At 40.4% G+C, this 19,413-nt stretch overlaps 1 protein-coding gene across 1 annotated transcript; it reads left to right on the top strand.

Moving 5' to 3' along the window:
• Positions 1-1,554: 1,554 nt before the first annotated feature.
• On the top strand, positions 1,555-19,113 carry LOC136503927 (uncharacterized). Its single transcript, XM_066498846.1, has 7 exons — positions 1,555-1,579; positions 14,170-14,207; positions 14,958-15,337; positions 17,139-17,291; positions 17,544-17,832; positions 17,933-18,153; positions 18,636-19,113. Exons 1-6 carry the CDS (start codon positions 1,555-1,557, stop codon positions 18,038-18,040), a joined length of 993 nt encoding a protein of 330 aa, XP_066354943.1. The 3' UTR covers positions 18,041-18,153; positions 18,636-19,113.
• Positions 19,114-19,413: the final 300 nt, after the last annotated feature.

Consider the following 19,413-nt stretch of genomic DNA (forward strand, 5'->3'; position numbering starts at 1 on the left):
CGATAACGGAGGGGCTCATCATCGTAGTAGGCATCCAGACGGTCATCATCATCCTCCAGTGGCATCGCGTACTCGACCTTCGGCTGCCCTACGTGTGTTGGTGTCACAACGGGCGAGGTAGAAGATGCCAAGGAGGTCAGCTGGTGCATCGTAGAGGTCTGCTACGGTGTTGGAGAGGCTACCTACGGTGTTGGAGAGGTCGGCGCTGCTGCCGATAAGCTCCCGACCACCACTGATAGACTGTCGACCACCGCCTATGGGCTTCCGAGCCCCCTGGATTTGGTGATGGCGAGCGCAGCAGAGCTGATGAAGAGGTCGGCGCTAGTGATGAAGACCCAGTCGCCGATGAGGATGCACCTTGTGAAATCGTGGAGCACGGCCGCTGACCCATCGTCTACCGCCTTGTCCCATGCCCAGCAGCGTCCTTCATCGAACACGACATCACGCGGCACACGCACATGCCATGTCGCTAGGTCGAGCGCGCGGTAGGCCTTAGCCCCCTCTGCGTAGCCGATGAAGACCCCTGGCGAGCTACGATCGTCGAGCTTGTCAACATAGTTTAGCTCCTTGACGAAGGTGAGGCAACTGAAGACACACAGGTAGCTGACCGTTGGCTTGTGTCCATGCCAAACCTCATACGACGTCTTACCATTGAGAGCACTGGTCGACGAGTGGTTGAGCAGGTGTACGGCGGTCATCACGGCCTCGCCCTAGTAGATCGTCGGCATGTCACGCTACTTGAGGAGGGCGTGTGCCACTGCCACCACCGTCTGATTGCGGCGCTCAACCATGGCATTCTACTATGATGAGTAGGGCACGGAGTAGTGGCGCTGAATCCCCTCGTCGGCACAGTATGCCGCGAACTCGGCCATCGTGAACTCACCGTCGCTGTCCATGCAAAGCACCCGGAGCTTACGACAGCACTCCTTCTCCGCGGCTGCCTGGTGGCACTTGATGGCATCTACCGCTGCCGCCTTGGACTCGAACAGCACGGCCTACATATCGAGGGTGGCATCATCAACGAGCAGTAGGAAGTAGCGCCTACCTCTAGGAGTGGCCGGTGACATTGGACGCAGAGGTCACCATGCACCAGCTCAAGTTGCTTGGTGGCGCAGTAGGAGGCTCAACGCGGGAAGGGCCGGCGCTTCAGCTTGGTCACCACACAAGTGTCGTAGAGCTGCTCGACGTGGTCGACGTAGGGCATGTCGCGGACCATCTCCTCCTTGTCGAGCTGCTTCAGGGCCTCGAAGTGAAGATGCCCAAAGCGCTCGTGGCAGTGCCACGCCTCATCATCCCGGCGCACGGCAAGGCAAAGGGGGTGCCCCACCTGCACATGGAGCATGTAAAGGTGGTTGCTTCCCTTGTTCACCTTGGCTAGAAGACAACGGCCTCTATCCGAGATGTGCAACACGCCATCCTCAATCTCCACTCGTGAGCCATTCTTGTCTAGCAGTCCGACGCTGATGATGGAGTTCCTCAAGGCTGGGATGTAGTACACGTCGGTGAGGAGGCGGTAACTCCACTCGTGGTAGTTCGACTTAGTGAGCATCGGCCATGGCGTCCCTGCTCCGGAGTCGCGGTAGACCGTCTATAGCATCGGCGAGCGCCCGCGATGACCCCGACGCCACTCTAGTGACGACGACTGGTGGCGGCGCCCGATAGGGCCACGTGATCCTTCGGCTGGCTCCGGCTCCCGCTCCATCTCAGCGCGCAGCGCCGTGGCTGCAGCCACCGCGGCCTGGGCCGCAGCCGCTGCCTGCCTAGCCGTCTCGGCCGCTGCCATAGCCGCTACCTCTACGGTAGCAAGGCACGTCGCGCGGTCATCGGCTCCTTCGGTGCCAGCCCTGGCGTCGGCAGCAGCGCGTGCTCTCGCGATTTGGTTAACGGTGGACATGGCACACTGCTCAGTCAAGAATCCTAGGCTCTAGATACCAATTGTTGCCCTAATTAGATCTTAGATTCAGATCTGAGAACTACCAGAGGGTAGCTTGGCCCTTGGCCGCTTGGATTGAATGGAAATACAATGACTTAGTTTTTACAAAGATACCCCCTTGCCCTTTATAAGTAGGGGGACTCTCACTTGCTACAGCATATTCTAACCACTAAAGTGGATGCTGAGCATATTCCTAACACTAGACATGGAAGCCAAGAAAAGTAAAAAATACAGGAAAAGTAAAATGCAAGTGCTTTAGCAATAGGCTTATCTATCACTCTCTGTTATTTATACAGTTTGACGCAGAATAATTAATTTTATCTTGCTTGTAGGCAAAACAAAGATCTGCTTGACTGGCTCCTTTCGATGATGGCGTCGCTGAACCAAATTTCAAACTTAAAGGTGGCAATCAATAGGGACACCGATTATGAGAAGGATATAAGCACTACTAGAGAACAGACTTTAGAACGATGTCCCAATTTAGCATTAGCCTCGGCATTTTTTGGCCCCGGGACTAAAGGACCCTTTAGTCCCGGTTGGTAATACCAACTGGGACTAAAGGTCCCTGCCTAATGGTCGTCCGTGGGGCAGGGATCTTTAGTCCTGGCTGGTATTACCAACCAGGACTAAAGCTTTTAGTCCCAGTTTGGGTGATGCCCTGGAAATAAAGATTAATCTTTAGTACCGGTTTGGACCCCTAACTGGGACTAATTATCCCGGCTTATAATTCAGCTCATTTCTTCCTTCCCGAGCCCGAGCCATTCCATTCAAACTCACTGCCTCTGTTCTTTAGCTTGCTGTTGTTCTTGCTCTCTCCCCCTCCATCAGGTGTTCTATGTGAAAGACATGTCTACAAAATCAAAGAGAGGAAAAAACGAAGACATCAACTCAATGATCAATGAGCCAAAGCGCCACATAATTCTTTCTGGGAAAATAAATATAGTGGCAATTGAAGACAAGTCAGACATGTCAGAAGATTACAAAAGAAATGTCTGAATTCCACCCTTTATAGTGAAGAAAGATCCAAGCATCATGTTAAATGATGAAGACACTCCATGGTTATGACAAGATCATAACCAAGGGTCATACGTCAAGAAGAAATTCACTGTTGTGCCCGCATGATACAACGATGCATGTTTAATATATTATGTTTTAGAGACGGATATTATGTAATATATTATGACTTCACAATTGTAGATCTTGCTGAGATGATCAAACTTGGTATTCAGAGTTTTTTCATCTGAGGTCATTTAGTGTCTCATTTGAGCAAGTTTGACCAAGTCAAATTTGGTCAAATAAAAAAACAACACTTTGACTCTAGTATTATGAACTCTAAATGACTTCAAATTGAAAAGTTTTGAATACCAAGTTTATTAAACTCAAAAAGATCTACAATTGTTGTTTTGGTCAACTTTCCATTTGAGAAAGTTTGGACGGTTTAAATTTGTGATTTTTAAATTTCGACGCCTACAAACTAGTTTTCGGGACCCTAGATTGTCTCAAATTAAAAAGTTTTGAATACCAAGTTTCTTAAGCTCATCAATATCTACAATCCTTATATAGGCCATTTTTTATTTAAGAAAGCTTGAACAAAATGTAGTTCAAATTTCACAAGTGTTTGACATAGTTTTAGAAAAGTCTATATGAGATTCAAGAAGCTGTGACTAGTGTTTGACAAAAATTTCTCAAATAGGAAAATGAGCTATGTAACAATTGTAAATATTGCTAAGATGATCAAACTTGGTATTCAGAGTTTTTTCATATGAGGTCATTTAGTATCTCATTTGAGCAAGTTTGACCAAGTCAAATTTGGTCAAATAAAAAAACAACACTTTGACTCTAGTATTATGAACTCTAAATGACTTCAAATTGAAAAGTTTTGAAAACCAAGTTTGTTAAACTCAAAAATATCTACAATTGTTATTTTGGTCAACTTTCCATTTGAGAAAGTTTGGATGGTTCAAATTTGTGATTTTTAAATTTCAACGCCTACAAACTAGTTTTCGGGACCCTAGATTGTCTCAAATTGAAACGTTTTGAATACCAAGTTTGTTAAGATCATCAATATCTATAATCCTTATATAGGCCATTTTTTCATTTGAGAAAGCTTGAACAAAATGTAGTTCAAATTTCACAAGTGTGTGACATAGTTTTAGAAAGTCTATATGAGATTCAAGAAGTTGTGACTAGTGTTTGACAAAAATTTCTCAAATGGGAAAATGAGCTATGTAACAATTGTAGATCTTGCTGAGATGATCAAACTTGGTATTCAGAGTTTTTTCATCTGAGGTCATTTAGTGTCTCATTTGAGCAAGTTTGACCAAGTCAAATTTGGTCAAATAAAAAAACAACACTTTGACTCTAGTATTATGAACTCTAAATGACTTCAAATTGAAAAGTTTTGAATACCAAGTTTATTAAACTCAAAAAGATATACAATTGTTGTTTTGGTCAACTTTCAATTTGAGAAAGTTTGGACGTTTCAAATTTGTGATTTTTAAATTTCGACGCCTACAAACTAGTTTTCGGGACCCTAGATTGTCTCAAATTAAAAAGTTTTGAATACCAAGTTTGTTAAGCTCATCAATATCTACAATCCTTATATAGGACATTTTTTCATTTAAGAAAGCTTGAACAAAATGTAGTTCAAATTTCACAAGTGTGTGACATAGTTTTAGAAAGTCTATATGAGATTCAAGAAGTTGTGACTAGTGTTTGACAAAAATTTCTCAAATGGGAAAATGAGCTATGTAACAATTGTATATCTTGCTAAGATGATCAAACTTGGTATTCAGAGTTTTTTCATCTGAGGTCATTTAGTGTCTCATTTGAGCAAGTTTGACCAAGTCAAATTTGGTCAAATAAAAAAACAACACTTTGACTCTAGTATTATGAACTCTAAATGACTTCAAATTGAAAAGTTTTGAAAACCAAGTTTGTTAAACTCAAAAAGATCTACAATTGTTGTTTTGGTCAACTTTCATTTGAGAAAGTTTGGACGTTTCAAATTTGTGATTTTTAAATTTCGACGCCAACAAACTAGTTTTCGGGACCCTAGATTGTCTCAAATTGAAACGTTTTGAATACCAAGTTTGTTAAGCTCATCAATATCTACAATCCTTATATAGGCCATTTTGCATTTGAGAAAGCTTGAACAAAATGTAGTTCAAATTTCACAAGTGTGTGACATGGTTTTAGAAAGTCTATGAGATTCTAGAAGTTGTGACTAGTGTTTGACAAAAATTTCTCAAATGGGAAAATAAGCTATATAACAATTGTAGATCTTGCTGAGATGATCAAACTTGGTATTCAGAGTTTTTTCATCTGATGTCATTTAGTGTCTCATTTGAGCAAGTTTGACCAAGTCAAATTTGGTCAAATAAAAAAACAACACTTTGACTCTAGTAATATGAACTATAAATTACTTCTAATTGAAAAGTTTTGAATACCAAGTTTGTTAAACTTAAAAAGATCTACAATTGTTGTTTTGGTCAACTTTCCATTTGAGAAAGTTTGGACGGTTCAAATTTGTGATTTTTAAATTTCAACGCCAACAAACTAGTTTTCGGGACCCTAGATTGTCTCAAATTGAAATTTTTTTAATACCAAGTTTGTTAAGCTCATCAATATCTACAATCCTTATATAGGCCATTTTTTCATTTGAGAAAGCTTGAACAAAATGTAGTTCAAATTTCACAAGTGTGTGACATAGTTTTAGAAAGTCTATGAGATTCAAGAAGTTGTGACTAGTGTTTGACAAAAATTTCTCAAATGGAAAAATAAGCTATGTAACAATTGTAGATCTTGCTGAGATGATCAAACTTGGTATTCAGAGTTTTTTCATTTGAGGTCATTTAGTGTCTCATTTGAGCAAGTTTGACCAAGTCAAATTTGGTCAAATGAAAAAACAACACTTTGACTCTAGTATTATGAACTCTAAATTAGTTCTAATTGAAAAGTTTTGAATACCAAGTTTGTTAAACTCAAAAAGATCTACAATTATTGTTTTGGTCAACTTTCCATTTGACAAAAGTTTGGACGGTTCAAATTTGTGATTTTTAAATTTTGACGCCTACAAACGAGTTTTCGGAACCATAGATTATCTCAAATTGAAAAGTTTTGAATACCAAGTTTGTTAAGCTCATCAATATATATAATCCTTATATAGGCCATTTTTTCATTTGAGAAAGCTTGAACAAAATGTAGTTCAAATTTCACAAGTGTGTGACATAGTTTTAGAAAGTCTATATGAGATTCAAGAAGTTGTGACTAGTGTTTGACAAAAATTTCTCAAATGGGAAAATGAGCTATGTAACAATTGTAGATCTTGCTGAGGTGATCAAACTTGGTATTTAGAGTTTTTTCATCTGAGGTCATTTAGTGTCTTATTTGAGCAAGTTTGACCAAGTCAAATTTGGTCAAATAAAAAAACAACACTTTGACTCTAGTATTATGAACTCTAAATTACTTCTAATTGAAAAGTTTTGAATACCAAGTTTGTTAAACTCAAAAAGATCTACAATTGTTGTTTTGGTCAACTTTTCATTTGAGAAAGTTTGGACGTTTCAAATTTGTGATTTTTAAATTTCGACGCCAACAAACTAGTTTTCGGGACCCTAGATTGTCTCAAATTGAAACGTTTTGAATACCAAGTTTGTTAAGCTCATCAATATCTACAATCCTTATATAGGCCATTTTGCATTTGAGAAAGCTTGAACAAAATGTAGCTCAAATTTCGCAAGTGTGTGACATAGTTTTAGAAAGTCTATATAAGATTCAAGAAGTTGTTACTAGTGTTTGACAAAAATTTCTCAAATGGGGAAATAAGCTATGTAACAATTGTAGATCTTGCTGAGATGATCAAACTTGGTATTCAGAGTTTTTTGATCTGAGGTCATTTAGTGTCTCATTTGAGCAAGTTTGACCAAGTCAAATTTGGTCAAATGAAAAAACAACACTTTGACTCTAGTATTATGAACTCTAAATTAGTTCTAATTGAAAAGTTTTGAATAACAAGTTTGTTAAACTCAAAAAGATCTACAATTGTTATTTTGGTCAACTTTCCATTTGAGAAAGTTTGGACGGTTCAAATTTGTGATTTTTAAATTTCGACGCCTACAAACTAGTTTTCGGAACCCTAGATTGTCTCAAATTGAAAAGTTTTGAATACCAAGTTTGTTAAGCTCATCAATATATACAATCCTTATATAGGCCATTTTCTCATTTGAAAAAGCTTGAACAAAATGTAGTTCAAATTTCACAAGTGTGTGACATAGTTTTAGAAAGTCTATATGAGATTCAAGAAGTTGTGACTAGCGTTTGACAAAAATTTCTCAAATGGGAAAATGAGCTATGTAACAATTGTAGATCTTGCTGAGATGATCAAACTTGGTATTCAGAGTTTTTTCATCTGAGGTCATTTAGTGTCTCATTTGAGCAAGTTTGACCAAGTCAAATTTGGTCAAATGAAAAAACAACACTTTGACTCTAGTATTATAAACTCTAAATTACTTCTAATTGAAAAGTTTTAAATACCAAGTTTGTTAAACTAAAAAAGATCTACAATTGTTGTTTTGGTCAACTTTCCATTTGAGAAAGTTTGGATGGTTCAAATTTATGATTTTTAAATTTCGACGTCTACAAACTAGTTTTCGGAACCCTAGATTGTCTTAAATTGAAAAGTTTTAAATACCAAGTTTGTTAAGCTCATCAATATATACAATCCTTATATAAGCCATTTTTTCATTTGAAAAAGTTGTAGAACAAAAAATACTACATTTTCTTTATTTTTATAGGTTCAACAAAAATTTCCTATCAATTTTGGTCAAAAACCAAGAAAAAATTGAAACATTGACGTTACAATAATGTGATAATAAATTTTCTATCGAATAATATTAGTTTTATTAATTTTAAGTTACAAATATATTTTTGCATTAACAAAATACTTAGTATTAGTAACATTTATATTCTATATTCATAAAAGAAATTAAAAACTTTAGGTTACAAAATTTTCCTATTTACTATAAATAATTAGTTAATCAATAGTATTTTTTAAAATAAATATTGTAAAGTATTGAAGTTGCTATGGAATTAATTGATTAACCTAGTATTAAACAAAATCAAAATCCCAGGCCTTTCCAATTACGCTGGCGGGTTGCCAAAATTTTCAGGCCTTCAGTCCCGGCCCAGGCCAAGAACCGAGACTAAAGGGTGGGCGGCAATTTCGGTGCCCGCCCAAAAATACTAGCCGGGAGTAAAGGACATTTAGTCCCGGCTGGTGTTGGTCCCGGCCTATATATATCGAACGTCTGTTCTGTTCATCTTCGATCTCGCCTCCGTCGCTCAGCCCCGCCCGGCCGCACCATCCGTCGTCGTCGAGCTCGTCTCTGCCGTGCCGCCGTCGTCGTCTACCCCCGCCCGGCCGCACCATTCTCCCAGCCCGCATCGCGCGCCGCATCCCGTCTCCGCCGCCGCACCCGACCCCACCCTCCGTCGCCGACGCTTCCCGCGTGCCCACCGTACCCTCCGTCGAACTCTCGTGATCTGCTGCTCTCGATCGACCATGTTTTTTTAGATTTTTTTACAAAGTCTCAGCTGTATATTAGATTAAAATGTATTAAATTTTAATTAGTAGTTTATTGTTAGTTTTTTAGTTATTTTTAGATAGTTTTTTATATATGTTAGATTTAAATGTATTAAAATTTAATTAGTATTTTATTTAGATAGTTTTTTATTATAGTTTTTGATATATGTTAGATTAAAATGTATTATCTATTACTAGTTTATCTAATTTCATGTTAGATTTATTTAATTGGATTTAGTAATTATATATTCTATCTCTCTATATATATCTAGAGAGAGATTCTATATGTATACATATGTACTTAATTATTTCTATATGTATATATACATGTACTTATTTTCATGTGTTGAGAGAGAGAAAATTGTATCTAGAGAGACATTCTATGTGTTATCACATGCATATCTAGAGATATAGACATATGCACTTATTTCTATGTGTTGAGAGAGAGAGAAAATATATTGTATCATTCTATGTGTATATATATACATGTACTTATTTCTATGTTTTTGGATCGAAAGTGTTTTTGATTCGATTCCAAAGCCTATACCTTATTATTGTTTATCCTTATGAAATATTATGTGTTATTATATTTAATTGGATTTAGTAATTCTATATGTGTTATCACATGTACTTATGTTATGTACCATAGTAATTCTATCTATGTGTTATCTTGAAGATATAAATGGCTGCTCCGGATGATAACTTGAGTGATGACATAATGGCGGATATTATCAACGCGCGGTACCAATGTGGATGTAGATGACACGAGTCAGTACTTTGCTGATTATGAGGATATCCTGAATATGCCGGTGGTTGAAGATCAACAAATTGTCGCGCAAGAAAATACTGGCGAGGTATATATTCGATTATCTATCATCTCTTATAGATGCATGCGTACGTATATTTGTTGTTAATCGTTGTGTTTCTACTCATGTAGCCGGTCTTTGGATCTACATCAACCACCGACAAAAGTAGGAAAGTCCGAGGGCCAAAAAAGCCATTAGAGGGCCATTTCATAATATCAGAATTCGACACCGACACCGGCAAACCATTGGGACCACATGCTCAGACATATGTCAATCAATGTGGGTTCATTGTAAGGGATAGGATCCCAGTTAGTGCTCGTGAATGGAAGCAGAAGATATCCGCTCCTAATGTTAGTTTTGTATCTGATTGTGACAAGAACCTAGCTTGGAGAGATATTACTCAGCATTTCATATTACAAGCAGATGATGCTTTGAAGGAGCTAGTGAGGGATTGGACAATGAAGAAGATGGCAACATTGTTCCAGAGTTGGAAGAAGACATTGTATAAAAAGTTTATCTTGAAGAATGCTACGCCGAATTTCAATGCTAAGGCGTTTGTCAAGTTGGAGTCCCATTGGGATGCCTTCGTAGAATACAAGACATCTCAAGACAGTGAGGAACATGTGATGAGGAATCGACAGAATGCCCGACAGAAGCAATACCATTATCGCATGGGATCAGGTGGTTATAGGAGTGCTATTCCCAAGTGGCAGAACCTAGAAGCAGAGATTACTGCCAAGGGAATCATACCTGAAACAATAGAGAAGAACTGGCCTCAACGCGCGAAGAATTGGTTCTACGCTCATGGGGGAAGCCTAGACCCAGACACTGGTAAGCTAATTTTCGGCCAAAAAATTGAGAGAGCAACACAGAGACTAGCTCGTGCTAGGGAAGAAGCTGATAGTGGTGTTTTCAAGCCCAACAGAGAGAATGATGAATTGACATATGCCCTAGAGAATCCCGAACACGGTGGTCGAACAAGAGGCTATAGGGCGGTTTCGTGGCTACACGCATTCCCAGCAGACAAGGATACCTACAAAAGCCACCAGAGAAAGAAGGATGAGGATGCAGAATGAATTCGTGCATTGGAGCAATTTGTTGATGAGTCACGACAAGCATTGCTTGAATCACGTGAACGAGAAAAATCTCTTGAGGCAAGAATGCAGGAGGAGATCAAGAGGCAAGTGCAGCTAGCAATGAGTCAAATGCAATCACAATCAATGCCGGGAGTCACCATTAGCCCCGTTGGTCAGATGAAAAACAGTTGTGCTTCTACGGAGCTGCCAGTTATTCAAGACGACGCTGGGTTGCGCTTCCCTGTTGATGACATTACCGAGCCTCTAACAACATGTGAGCTGCACATTCTAGATGGTAATAATGCATCAATCATGGTGGCTGTCGGGGTTGTATCTCCAATAGACCGAACGGAGACACCAAAAATCCATGGGTCAGTTATTCAACCTGGATATGCTAGCATCTCGGTCGATAGAGTGCTCAAAGGTTACAGCAATGTTTCTCTTGACATTGAAGGCGGTGATGGGGAGAAGACACTAGGAGAAGTAGAGAAGACATTTATTCAATGGCGCAAACGCTTCATCATCATTCCTGGGGCGCCACCGCTTCCCCTACCTCACCCTAGGTACGAATGAAAGTGAATGAAATATTATTTTCCATTAATTTTCTATTGGCTTCAAAAATAATTGACACACAACTTGTTTTTGTAGCAGGGTCACCCCCCAGCCTAGCCTAATCATTCATTCCCCATCTCATCACAGCATCGCGGGGGGCGAGACGACTTCATCCCCACGGCGATCGCCAACTCTTACACCGGCCCCATCGCCTCCACAACGATCTCCAACTCCTACACCGGCCCCACCACCTCCACAACGATCTCCAACGCCTCCACGCCGGTCTCCACCAACACCGGCCTCATCGCCTCCACGCCGGTCTCCAACACCGCCTCCACCCCCTCCACAACGACGCACTACAAAGACGTCTAAGGTCCTGGCGGCAAAGAAGACCCCGAGAAAAAGAGTTATTTCTCAAGAAATACTTCCTGAAAAGACTGATGAGCAAATAGCAGCTGAAGAAGACAAAAAAGTGAAAGATTTTTTTATAGATATCAAAAACAAGAGTCAAGCGAAGCTTAAGGAGAAGCCGTACTTTTACATACCACGAGATGTGCTGAGACAGAAGGTCGATGCTCACAAGAAAAAGATGATTAAACTTCGTAAGCCTTCGCCACTATCAGACTATGACTGCTCCCTCGTGAAGTCACATGATGCAGATAAGAAAAGGAAAAGAGCATCAGGGAAGAATGTCCCACAGCTCGGATAACAGAAGCAACCAATGCAAAATCTTGTTGTTGCTAATAAATATGGTTCCAACATAGAAGTCTATCGACCAGACAACTCTAGAGAAGTGTCGGTTCAAGCCCTTAATGCTTTTTTTAAAGATACTGGTTTAACCTTGGATCAATTGACGGGCAAAGCTCAAATCCAGAACCTGAAAGTTGATACCTGAAAGACTTATAAATATGGTAAAAGTCTGTACAACCCTGCGGCTCTGAATGAATTGGGTACGCAAATGTACTTGCTCAACAAGTGGTACATGCAGGCATGTGGTAGGGGTGAGCAGTGGATCTTTGTCAGATTTAGAGACCATCATTACTTCCGTGGCGATGACATCGTACATATTAGTTTCGAAGAATTGCATCAACTATTCCACTTGGACGCTCTGGACAAATCAATCATTAGCTCCTTTTGTTTGTAAGTGATTCTTACTTTTATTTAATAAACTCACTTCCATGCGTACGTGTATATAATTATCCTCACATGTAACTTATATTTATATACAGATTCCAGATGTCAGAGCTCCAAAGAATACAAGACACCAGTGTTGGCTTCATTGATCCTTATATCGTATTCAAAACCGATATTATTGGCAAGGACCACTGGGTATCTGAAGCACAGACGAATATCATGAAGTTCTTCGTGAAGCAGCACGACAAGACAACAATACTTTTCTCGTACAACTTTGAGTAAGTGTTAATAATAATGTAGTCTACACATTTTATGTAATATCAATACAACTTATATGCATGTACGTGTGTGTATAAACTAATGCAGGTTTTACTGGATACTCATTGTCATTGAGTTAAACTCAAGTCAGTTAGTAATCTTGGACTCATTGAGAAAAGAGCGAGCACAATACCAAGATATGATAGACATTATCCAGGGGTAATTTCGATCTCTCACGCACAACTACTATTGAATAGACTTTGTCATAATTTATTAACGATCGTACATTATTGGTCGCACAAGGTTTGGAAAGAGTTTATTCGGCAATACCGCAAGGATTGTAAGGCACCACTTAATGTAGTTGAAATATCAGTAAGTAGTACTATATATACTTCCCCACGTGTTTAATTACTATATCGTACTTCAATTTACGTGTGAGATGATGAGAATAATCTTCTTCTCGTACAGTGGTGTTTGCGGCAGGAACCAGGTAATAACTTATGTGGATACTACGTTTGTGAATTTATCACTACATACATAAGAACTCCTGAAGATGTCCTCAGAGTACGTATATATCAATTTTTTATTTATTTTTAAATGAATATATATATATATATATATTAATACTTTTTCTTTTATTTCAAATACAAGACTGAATGGTTGAAACGAAGGGTCATGCAAAAAGACCATCTGAAAGCAGTTCAAGAGTCAATAGCAGGATATCTTCTAGAAAAAGTGCTAAATCCCAACGGCGAGTTCTACTTTGATCTAAGGAACTAATGATGTAAATTAAATGTTTATTGGTATCGTTATTTTCGAGAACAAGATTATGAAAGTGTTGTATATATACATATATATCTATAATATATATAATTTCATACTTTATTCGAATATAATAATGCTCGAGATGAGAATTAGATGTAATTATATGCGTGCGTGTATTTATATTAGCAGCGTAGAATACGTACATAAAAACATATTATATATTAAACAAATATGTGTAACTGAACTGAAAACAAATTAAACAAAAAAAAGAAAAAGAAAAGGAACCTTTAGTCCCGGTTGGGGTTACCAACCGGGACTAAAGGGTGCGTTAGGTTTGCTCGGCTAGAGGGCCTTTAGTCCTGGTTGGTAACACCAACCGGGACTAAAGGTCCCTCTTTAGTCCTGGCTCGATGACCCGGGACTGAAGGTTCCACCTTTAGTCCCGGGATCGTTGTCCCGGCGCGGTAACCGGAACTAAAGGCAGTTACCGCCCGGAACGACAAGTCCATTCTGTAGTAGTGAAGAGTGGACGGCAGGTACTGAACCTTCATCTATTGTTGGACGGTGCACTTTACTTATATAGATGAATCATAGTTTCCTTTTGATTTTTGTTTGTGCTGAATGATATGGTTGCTTCCTCACAAGTGGCTGTTGTTTGCTTGAGAGATTGAATAATTAATGTGTTAAATTAATAATAAGGAAAAGGTATGCATGCTGAGAGCTCTAATTGTTAGGGGGTGTTTCAATATATCTGTTGAATTAGGAGATGTTGTTTGCATTTGTGTCCAACCAAACGCCAACCAAAGAAATCTTTTTAGCGGTGTAAATTGATTACAGACCAAAAGATCGAAACCAAACAGCATCAATATTTCTTCGGCATCGGGCATGCATGTAGTTTTTGCTTTTCATAAATCCAGGATTCTTTGTTGGCATATCACCTCAACTACATTTGCTAAGATATAACATTTTGCTAAATTTTGCATCCGTAAACCAATTTATCCGTTACCTCTCTTCACGCTCTAGCAAAAATTTGCTATCATATTATTGTGATCTTTCTTGCAGGTAACGTGAACAAGCACTGGAGGTTTTCTTTTCACAAAGTTTGCCTTCAGCTAAGCACTTGTTAATTGTTATACAGTGAAGAATTCTCTATTATGCAACAGACTTGATATTTGTAATTACCAAAATTAGACATGTGATTCACTTGCAACCAACAAAGGAGTTTCAAATGTGTAACATTAAATAAAAAGAAAAAGCTCTTGTTAAGGAAGAGAATGATTAATGATAAATGTTTGTTTCATAAATTTGGTCTGCTAGAGAGGTGACAGAAGAATCGACCGTGCAAAGAAAAAAAAAACTCTAGCAAGTGAAATATGAAGTAATTATAACCTTGTAATGAATGTTGCAATTAAGTTGACCTTGTGCACATACTCAGCTTCGATGTAATTGGTTTTTTTGTTCTTATTTTGATAATTTGAATTGTTAGGAAAAAACTAAGAATTGAGAGTTTCTTGATATTGCTCTATTATAAAAAATATTTTAATAGACACGTGCGCATCGTACATGCATGTTCACTAGTTTGAATAAAAATCGCTATATATACATTTCTAGCTTCCAACAACTTCTCTATATCTTAAGGCACTAAAGAGGTAGCCTCTTCTCCGTCTTTGGCTACGAAGATATCCAAAATAAAGATGAAAAATATTTGAAGATATAATTAAAAATACTATTAAAACTATTAAAGGATTTTTTACCAAAATCTATATTTTTGTTAATAAGGAAGATATATAAAGAGACACATTGAATTCGTCTAATAAATAAATTTACAAATGGCAAAATCGTTCCCGTAGCCGGTAGCCGTGAGCGCCGCCAGTTCCCTCCCCAACAGCGAACCCGCGAGCGCCGCCCCCGCCCTCCCTAACCCAGCTGTGAGCGTCGCCCCCGCCCTCCCTAACACAGCTGTGAGCGTCGCCGTCGTCCTCCCCAGCGGCCTAGCCACTAGCGGCAGCACGTCCCTCCCCATTCTCCAACCGCGAGCGTCGTCGTCGTCCTCGGTTCTCCCCAGTCACAAGCAGCGCCACCGCGCTCCCCAATCCCCAGCCGCGAGCGGCGCCACCGCCCTGGCGCCCTCCCTAGTCCCCAGCCGCGAGCGCCACCGATGCCGATTGGCTTCATCCACGGCAGGGGCTGTGGATCCAGTGTCGTTGAGCTCTAAGGGTGACAAGGTATGGTGAGAACCGAGATCTTCATCTCTTAGTACTCCCTAGAATCTAGTCCTAGCCTTCTCCCTCAGTCCCTCACCATGTTTCTTCGATTCCATGGATGCGCAAAATGTGCTTGAAATTGGACTAGCGTAGTTGACTGTATATTCTTGTTGTTCGCTTCGCGGGGACGGGGGACCCGTCGGATATAAAATCCCCGTGCGGGAACGGGGATGGGGAGAAGACGTTCCCCGTAGCGGGGACGAGGACGGGGATTGCCCCCGCGGGGACGGCAAACCCCGGCGTGGAATTCCCGTTGCCATCACATGGCTGTCACCGTATTGCCTTCGACCTTTTTACACCGATTAGGATTAGGATTAGGATTAGGATTAGGATTAGGATTAGGATTACCTTCGACCTTTTACTCCGATTAGGATTAGGCCTCGCCAACGGAGCGGATCGCGCAGTCTCGCCTAATATATAAAGCAAACCCGGTGAACGCTGAGATCGAACAGTTTGAGGAAAACCTTGAAGCAGCACAAGGTACCCTAGCCGTAGTTGGTAGGCGCGCCTCCACGATAATGGCGAACCAAGATCATCATGGGCTGGATTCGTAAGTCTCTGCCTTTCCCTGATAGTTGCATGGAAGTCGTCCTTAGTCTCTTCTTCGATTTTCTCATGCACGCCACTGCCTGGTGCATAGTTCTTAAGGCTGCCTGGTGCATAGTTCTTAAGGCGTAAAGGCGAGGCATGACAATGTGCCACCGCCCAGACGCCTAGGCGCCCGCCTTAGACGCCTAGGCGCCCGCCTTAGACGCCAGGCGAGCATTTTGCAAGGCGCTTGGGGGTCGCCTGGACGCCTAGGCGACGCCTAGGCGACGCCTTAAGAACTATGGCCTGGTGCCCGCCAAAGTAATAAAATCCTTTCTATTTCACGATGGAATCAACGTGTTTATGCCTGGTTCTTCGGACCCAAATAATCTCTACGGTTTAGTTTCATCCTCAGACTTCAATGCTACATAAGTAGTAGAGAGCGAACACAACACATATCCAAATAAACAGTCTCTATATCTTCGTTTGAGTTCCCCATGTGAATTTTCGGAGAGAAGAAAACTAGATTTGATTTTCTGCGAATAGTTTGGTATTTAGTATTTATTGTTCTGTCACTGAGAGTTCGCCGCCGTGGGGTGCTCATTGTTCGGTCAGTGAAACTTTGGTGTACATGCTGTTTCAGCCCCTCAGTATTAGGTGCATGATCAAGTTTTTTACATGGGCTTGTCTTTTGCTGACAGATGATTTGATTTGTTTACTTTTCACCAAAATTAAAATAAAAAAAGATGCATGAGAAATGTTTGTTTTAATGAGTGATTTAACTAATTTTCTACAATGCCCTCTATTTAGCCACTTAGGAAAATTCCATCAACAATATCTTGGCTAACTATACTACAGCTAATATATGTGCGCTGGGTTTTAGATGTTTTCCTTCATCACTCAAATTGATTTTTGAGGAATTATTCTATAATACATTCCCCAATTCATAATATAATATCCATTTATTTTCTTATATAAAATATGGGGTTTATTATTCTTCAATGCGTTTAAGAATCGCTTGGCATGGCAAAACAAAAAAAATGAAGAGACAAGGGGAAAAAACGGCATTAATAAATTACATGGATTCTTTATAACTCTGTAACAAGATTAGAAAACTTATGCCCGATATTTTGTTTGCTTTGCTGAAGTTACTATATATATAGAACTACAGGTTATTAATTCATCATCTTGTTTTAGTGCAATTGAAATAATCTATTCGGGCACTCTGTCCTGTTTCAGCACAAAGGAGAGTCTTCATGGCCAGAGCTGTGCTGAATCCACACTGTCAGTGCAGGAGCTCCAAGATTCTTTGACCGGGAAGCCACAGCAGTGCCATCCTTCTGAAGTTGCAGCCCCACATACCGCTCCAACTCCAAGGGGAAGATATGCAAGGTAAGGCTGATGATAGCCGCTTTTTTAGTGTGTTGAACTTTGATCGATATCTTTCCATTTCTGAATAAAGTATCAAGCATCTGGTGGATCATGCTTCACAGTTCACATACAAGAGCGCAAATGAGCAACTTCATCATTCTCCCTCGTGAACTTTTGATCATTTATGTACTGATATATAAGGGAATTGATGAACTTGTGATCATTATGTTTTGATACATGGGAATTGATACTCGTTCTTTTTACAACATATAGGAGTAAAGTGGGTTGGGCTTCCAAGGAAGGGAGCACTCATGAAGGTTACAACTGGGAGGAACACTCTTGGCAGTTTGAGTCCCCTTTCCCACAAGGGATGAGCGCAAGCAGTATAATGGATGCATATGAAGATGCATTTCCAGCTCCTGCAATTGTCCGTTCACCAAAGAAGAAGTCACCTGAGGAAAGGAAAGCAATCAAAGAAAAGAAAATCGTGCAGAGTGAAAGAGCCTCAGTGCACCATGTCGAGACAGCCTTGAGTAAATACAACAGAGCAAACAACACCGCGGTATATGCCACTCTCTCTTTTGTCTGTCTCTCTCTACCAAATAGTTACCTGCCGTTTGAACATTAGTTTAAAAACAATTGCCCTTTTGTGCTATTTTCAGTTTGAGCTGGACGAGATAACAGTGAAGTGCCTGTTTTTTGAGTTTGGAGGGCCTTGCTATCATTATAACTTCACAGCTAAGCCTGAGAAACATCATTCTGCTACCTGAGAAACATCATTCTGCTGATGGCTATACTAAGCTTTTCTTCTCAGAGATTAATTGCCCTCTTCAGAGTGAGGATGATGTATTGCTGTGTTGTATAATTGGGGAGAAAGATGCAGGTAGCTTCATTAATAATTTTCTGAATCTTCCTAACATTTTGGATTTACTCTTGTCCTGTGATACCATTTCATGTATTCACAGTTGTACACGACTTTTCTTGATATTACAATAGCTTGATTATTTTCATCCTGTCCATGGTATGCAACATCAGTTTCTTTAAATAATGGCTCATAGGACAGTCTGATGCAACATTGATGCCTTACCCTTAGTTTCTTTGTAACATGCATTATTACATAGTCGCATGCCATAATGCAACAATATGAACTATATGATGGAACAATTAAGAAAATTGGTACTTTTGGGATAAAATCTGTTCGGTTCCAGCTTTAGATTTCTTTTGTGTGCAACATAAAACTTGTATTGCATTACTTGGGGTTACCTAGATATAACTAGATTAGTGTAGTTACACAACTACTGTTTTTCCCTTTTGATCTTCAATGTTCATTTTGTTTATTTGACACTAATCGTGTTACAATTTTAGGTCACTGCCACGCCTGCGAGGATTATCGATCTATGATGGTTCACCCATCAAGTCGTGCATACGGTGGTGGTAATACTACTGCTATCGATAATCCTGATGAGGACAGCTCAAGCTCAGATAGTGACTACTAGCATCTTGTTTAAGCTCCAAGAACAGTGGCTAGATTATTTGGCCATGGTTTGTTGGCCCACAGGATCACCGGCTCAGGCGAGTGAAGCGCCCGCCGGTCTTGCCGAGCATCCGCTAGTGTTGCCGAGCACCCGTTAGTGTTGCCGAGCACTCACTAGCCGTGCCGACCACGAGTAGGCGTTGTCCGTCCTACGCACTATGTCTGGAGCTAGAAGAAGAAGGGAGAACAGAGCAAACACACACAATACAAGACACCAGTGTTGGCCGAAGCCTTGTCTGTGAGATGGCAAATCTGAACTCTCTTTACTGAGTTGTCGTGTATGTCTATTTATACAACCCTATCTATCTAGTCCCAGTACAGCCCACATGCTGTAACAGTAACAAGATAACACTGACAGGGCTGACTCTGTGCCGACCACTGCATGGCTACAGTGCTGCAGGTGAGCCGTGCGGCGCCTGCACTTGCAGCGGCTACAGTATCACAGCAGGGGGTCTTTCGGCGCCGCCTTCCCTTGCTGTGTTCACACAAGGTAACAGTAGATTAGCTAACAATCTTCCCCTAATCGTACTGCTAACCCTTGTACCCCTTCCATACCGATCATCTCCCTCAGCTCCGTGAGTCGAAGTCGTCTGAGCGGCTTGGTGAGGA

Source organism: Miscanthus floridulus, chromosome 14 (genome assembly GCF_019320115.1).
Source record: "Miscanthus floridulus cultivar M001 chromosome 14, ASM1932011v1, whole genome shotgun sequence".
In the NCBI taxonomy this organism is placed as follows: domain Eukaryota; kingdom Viridiplantae; phylum Streptophyta; class Magnoliopsida; order Poales; family Poaceae; genus Miscanthus; species Miscanthus floridulus.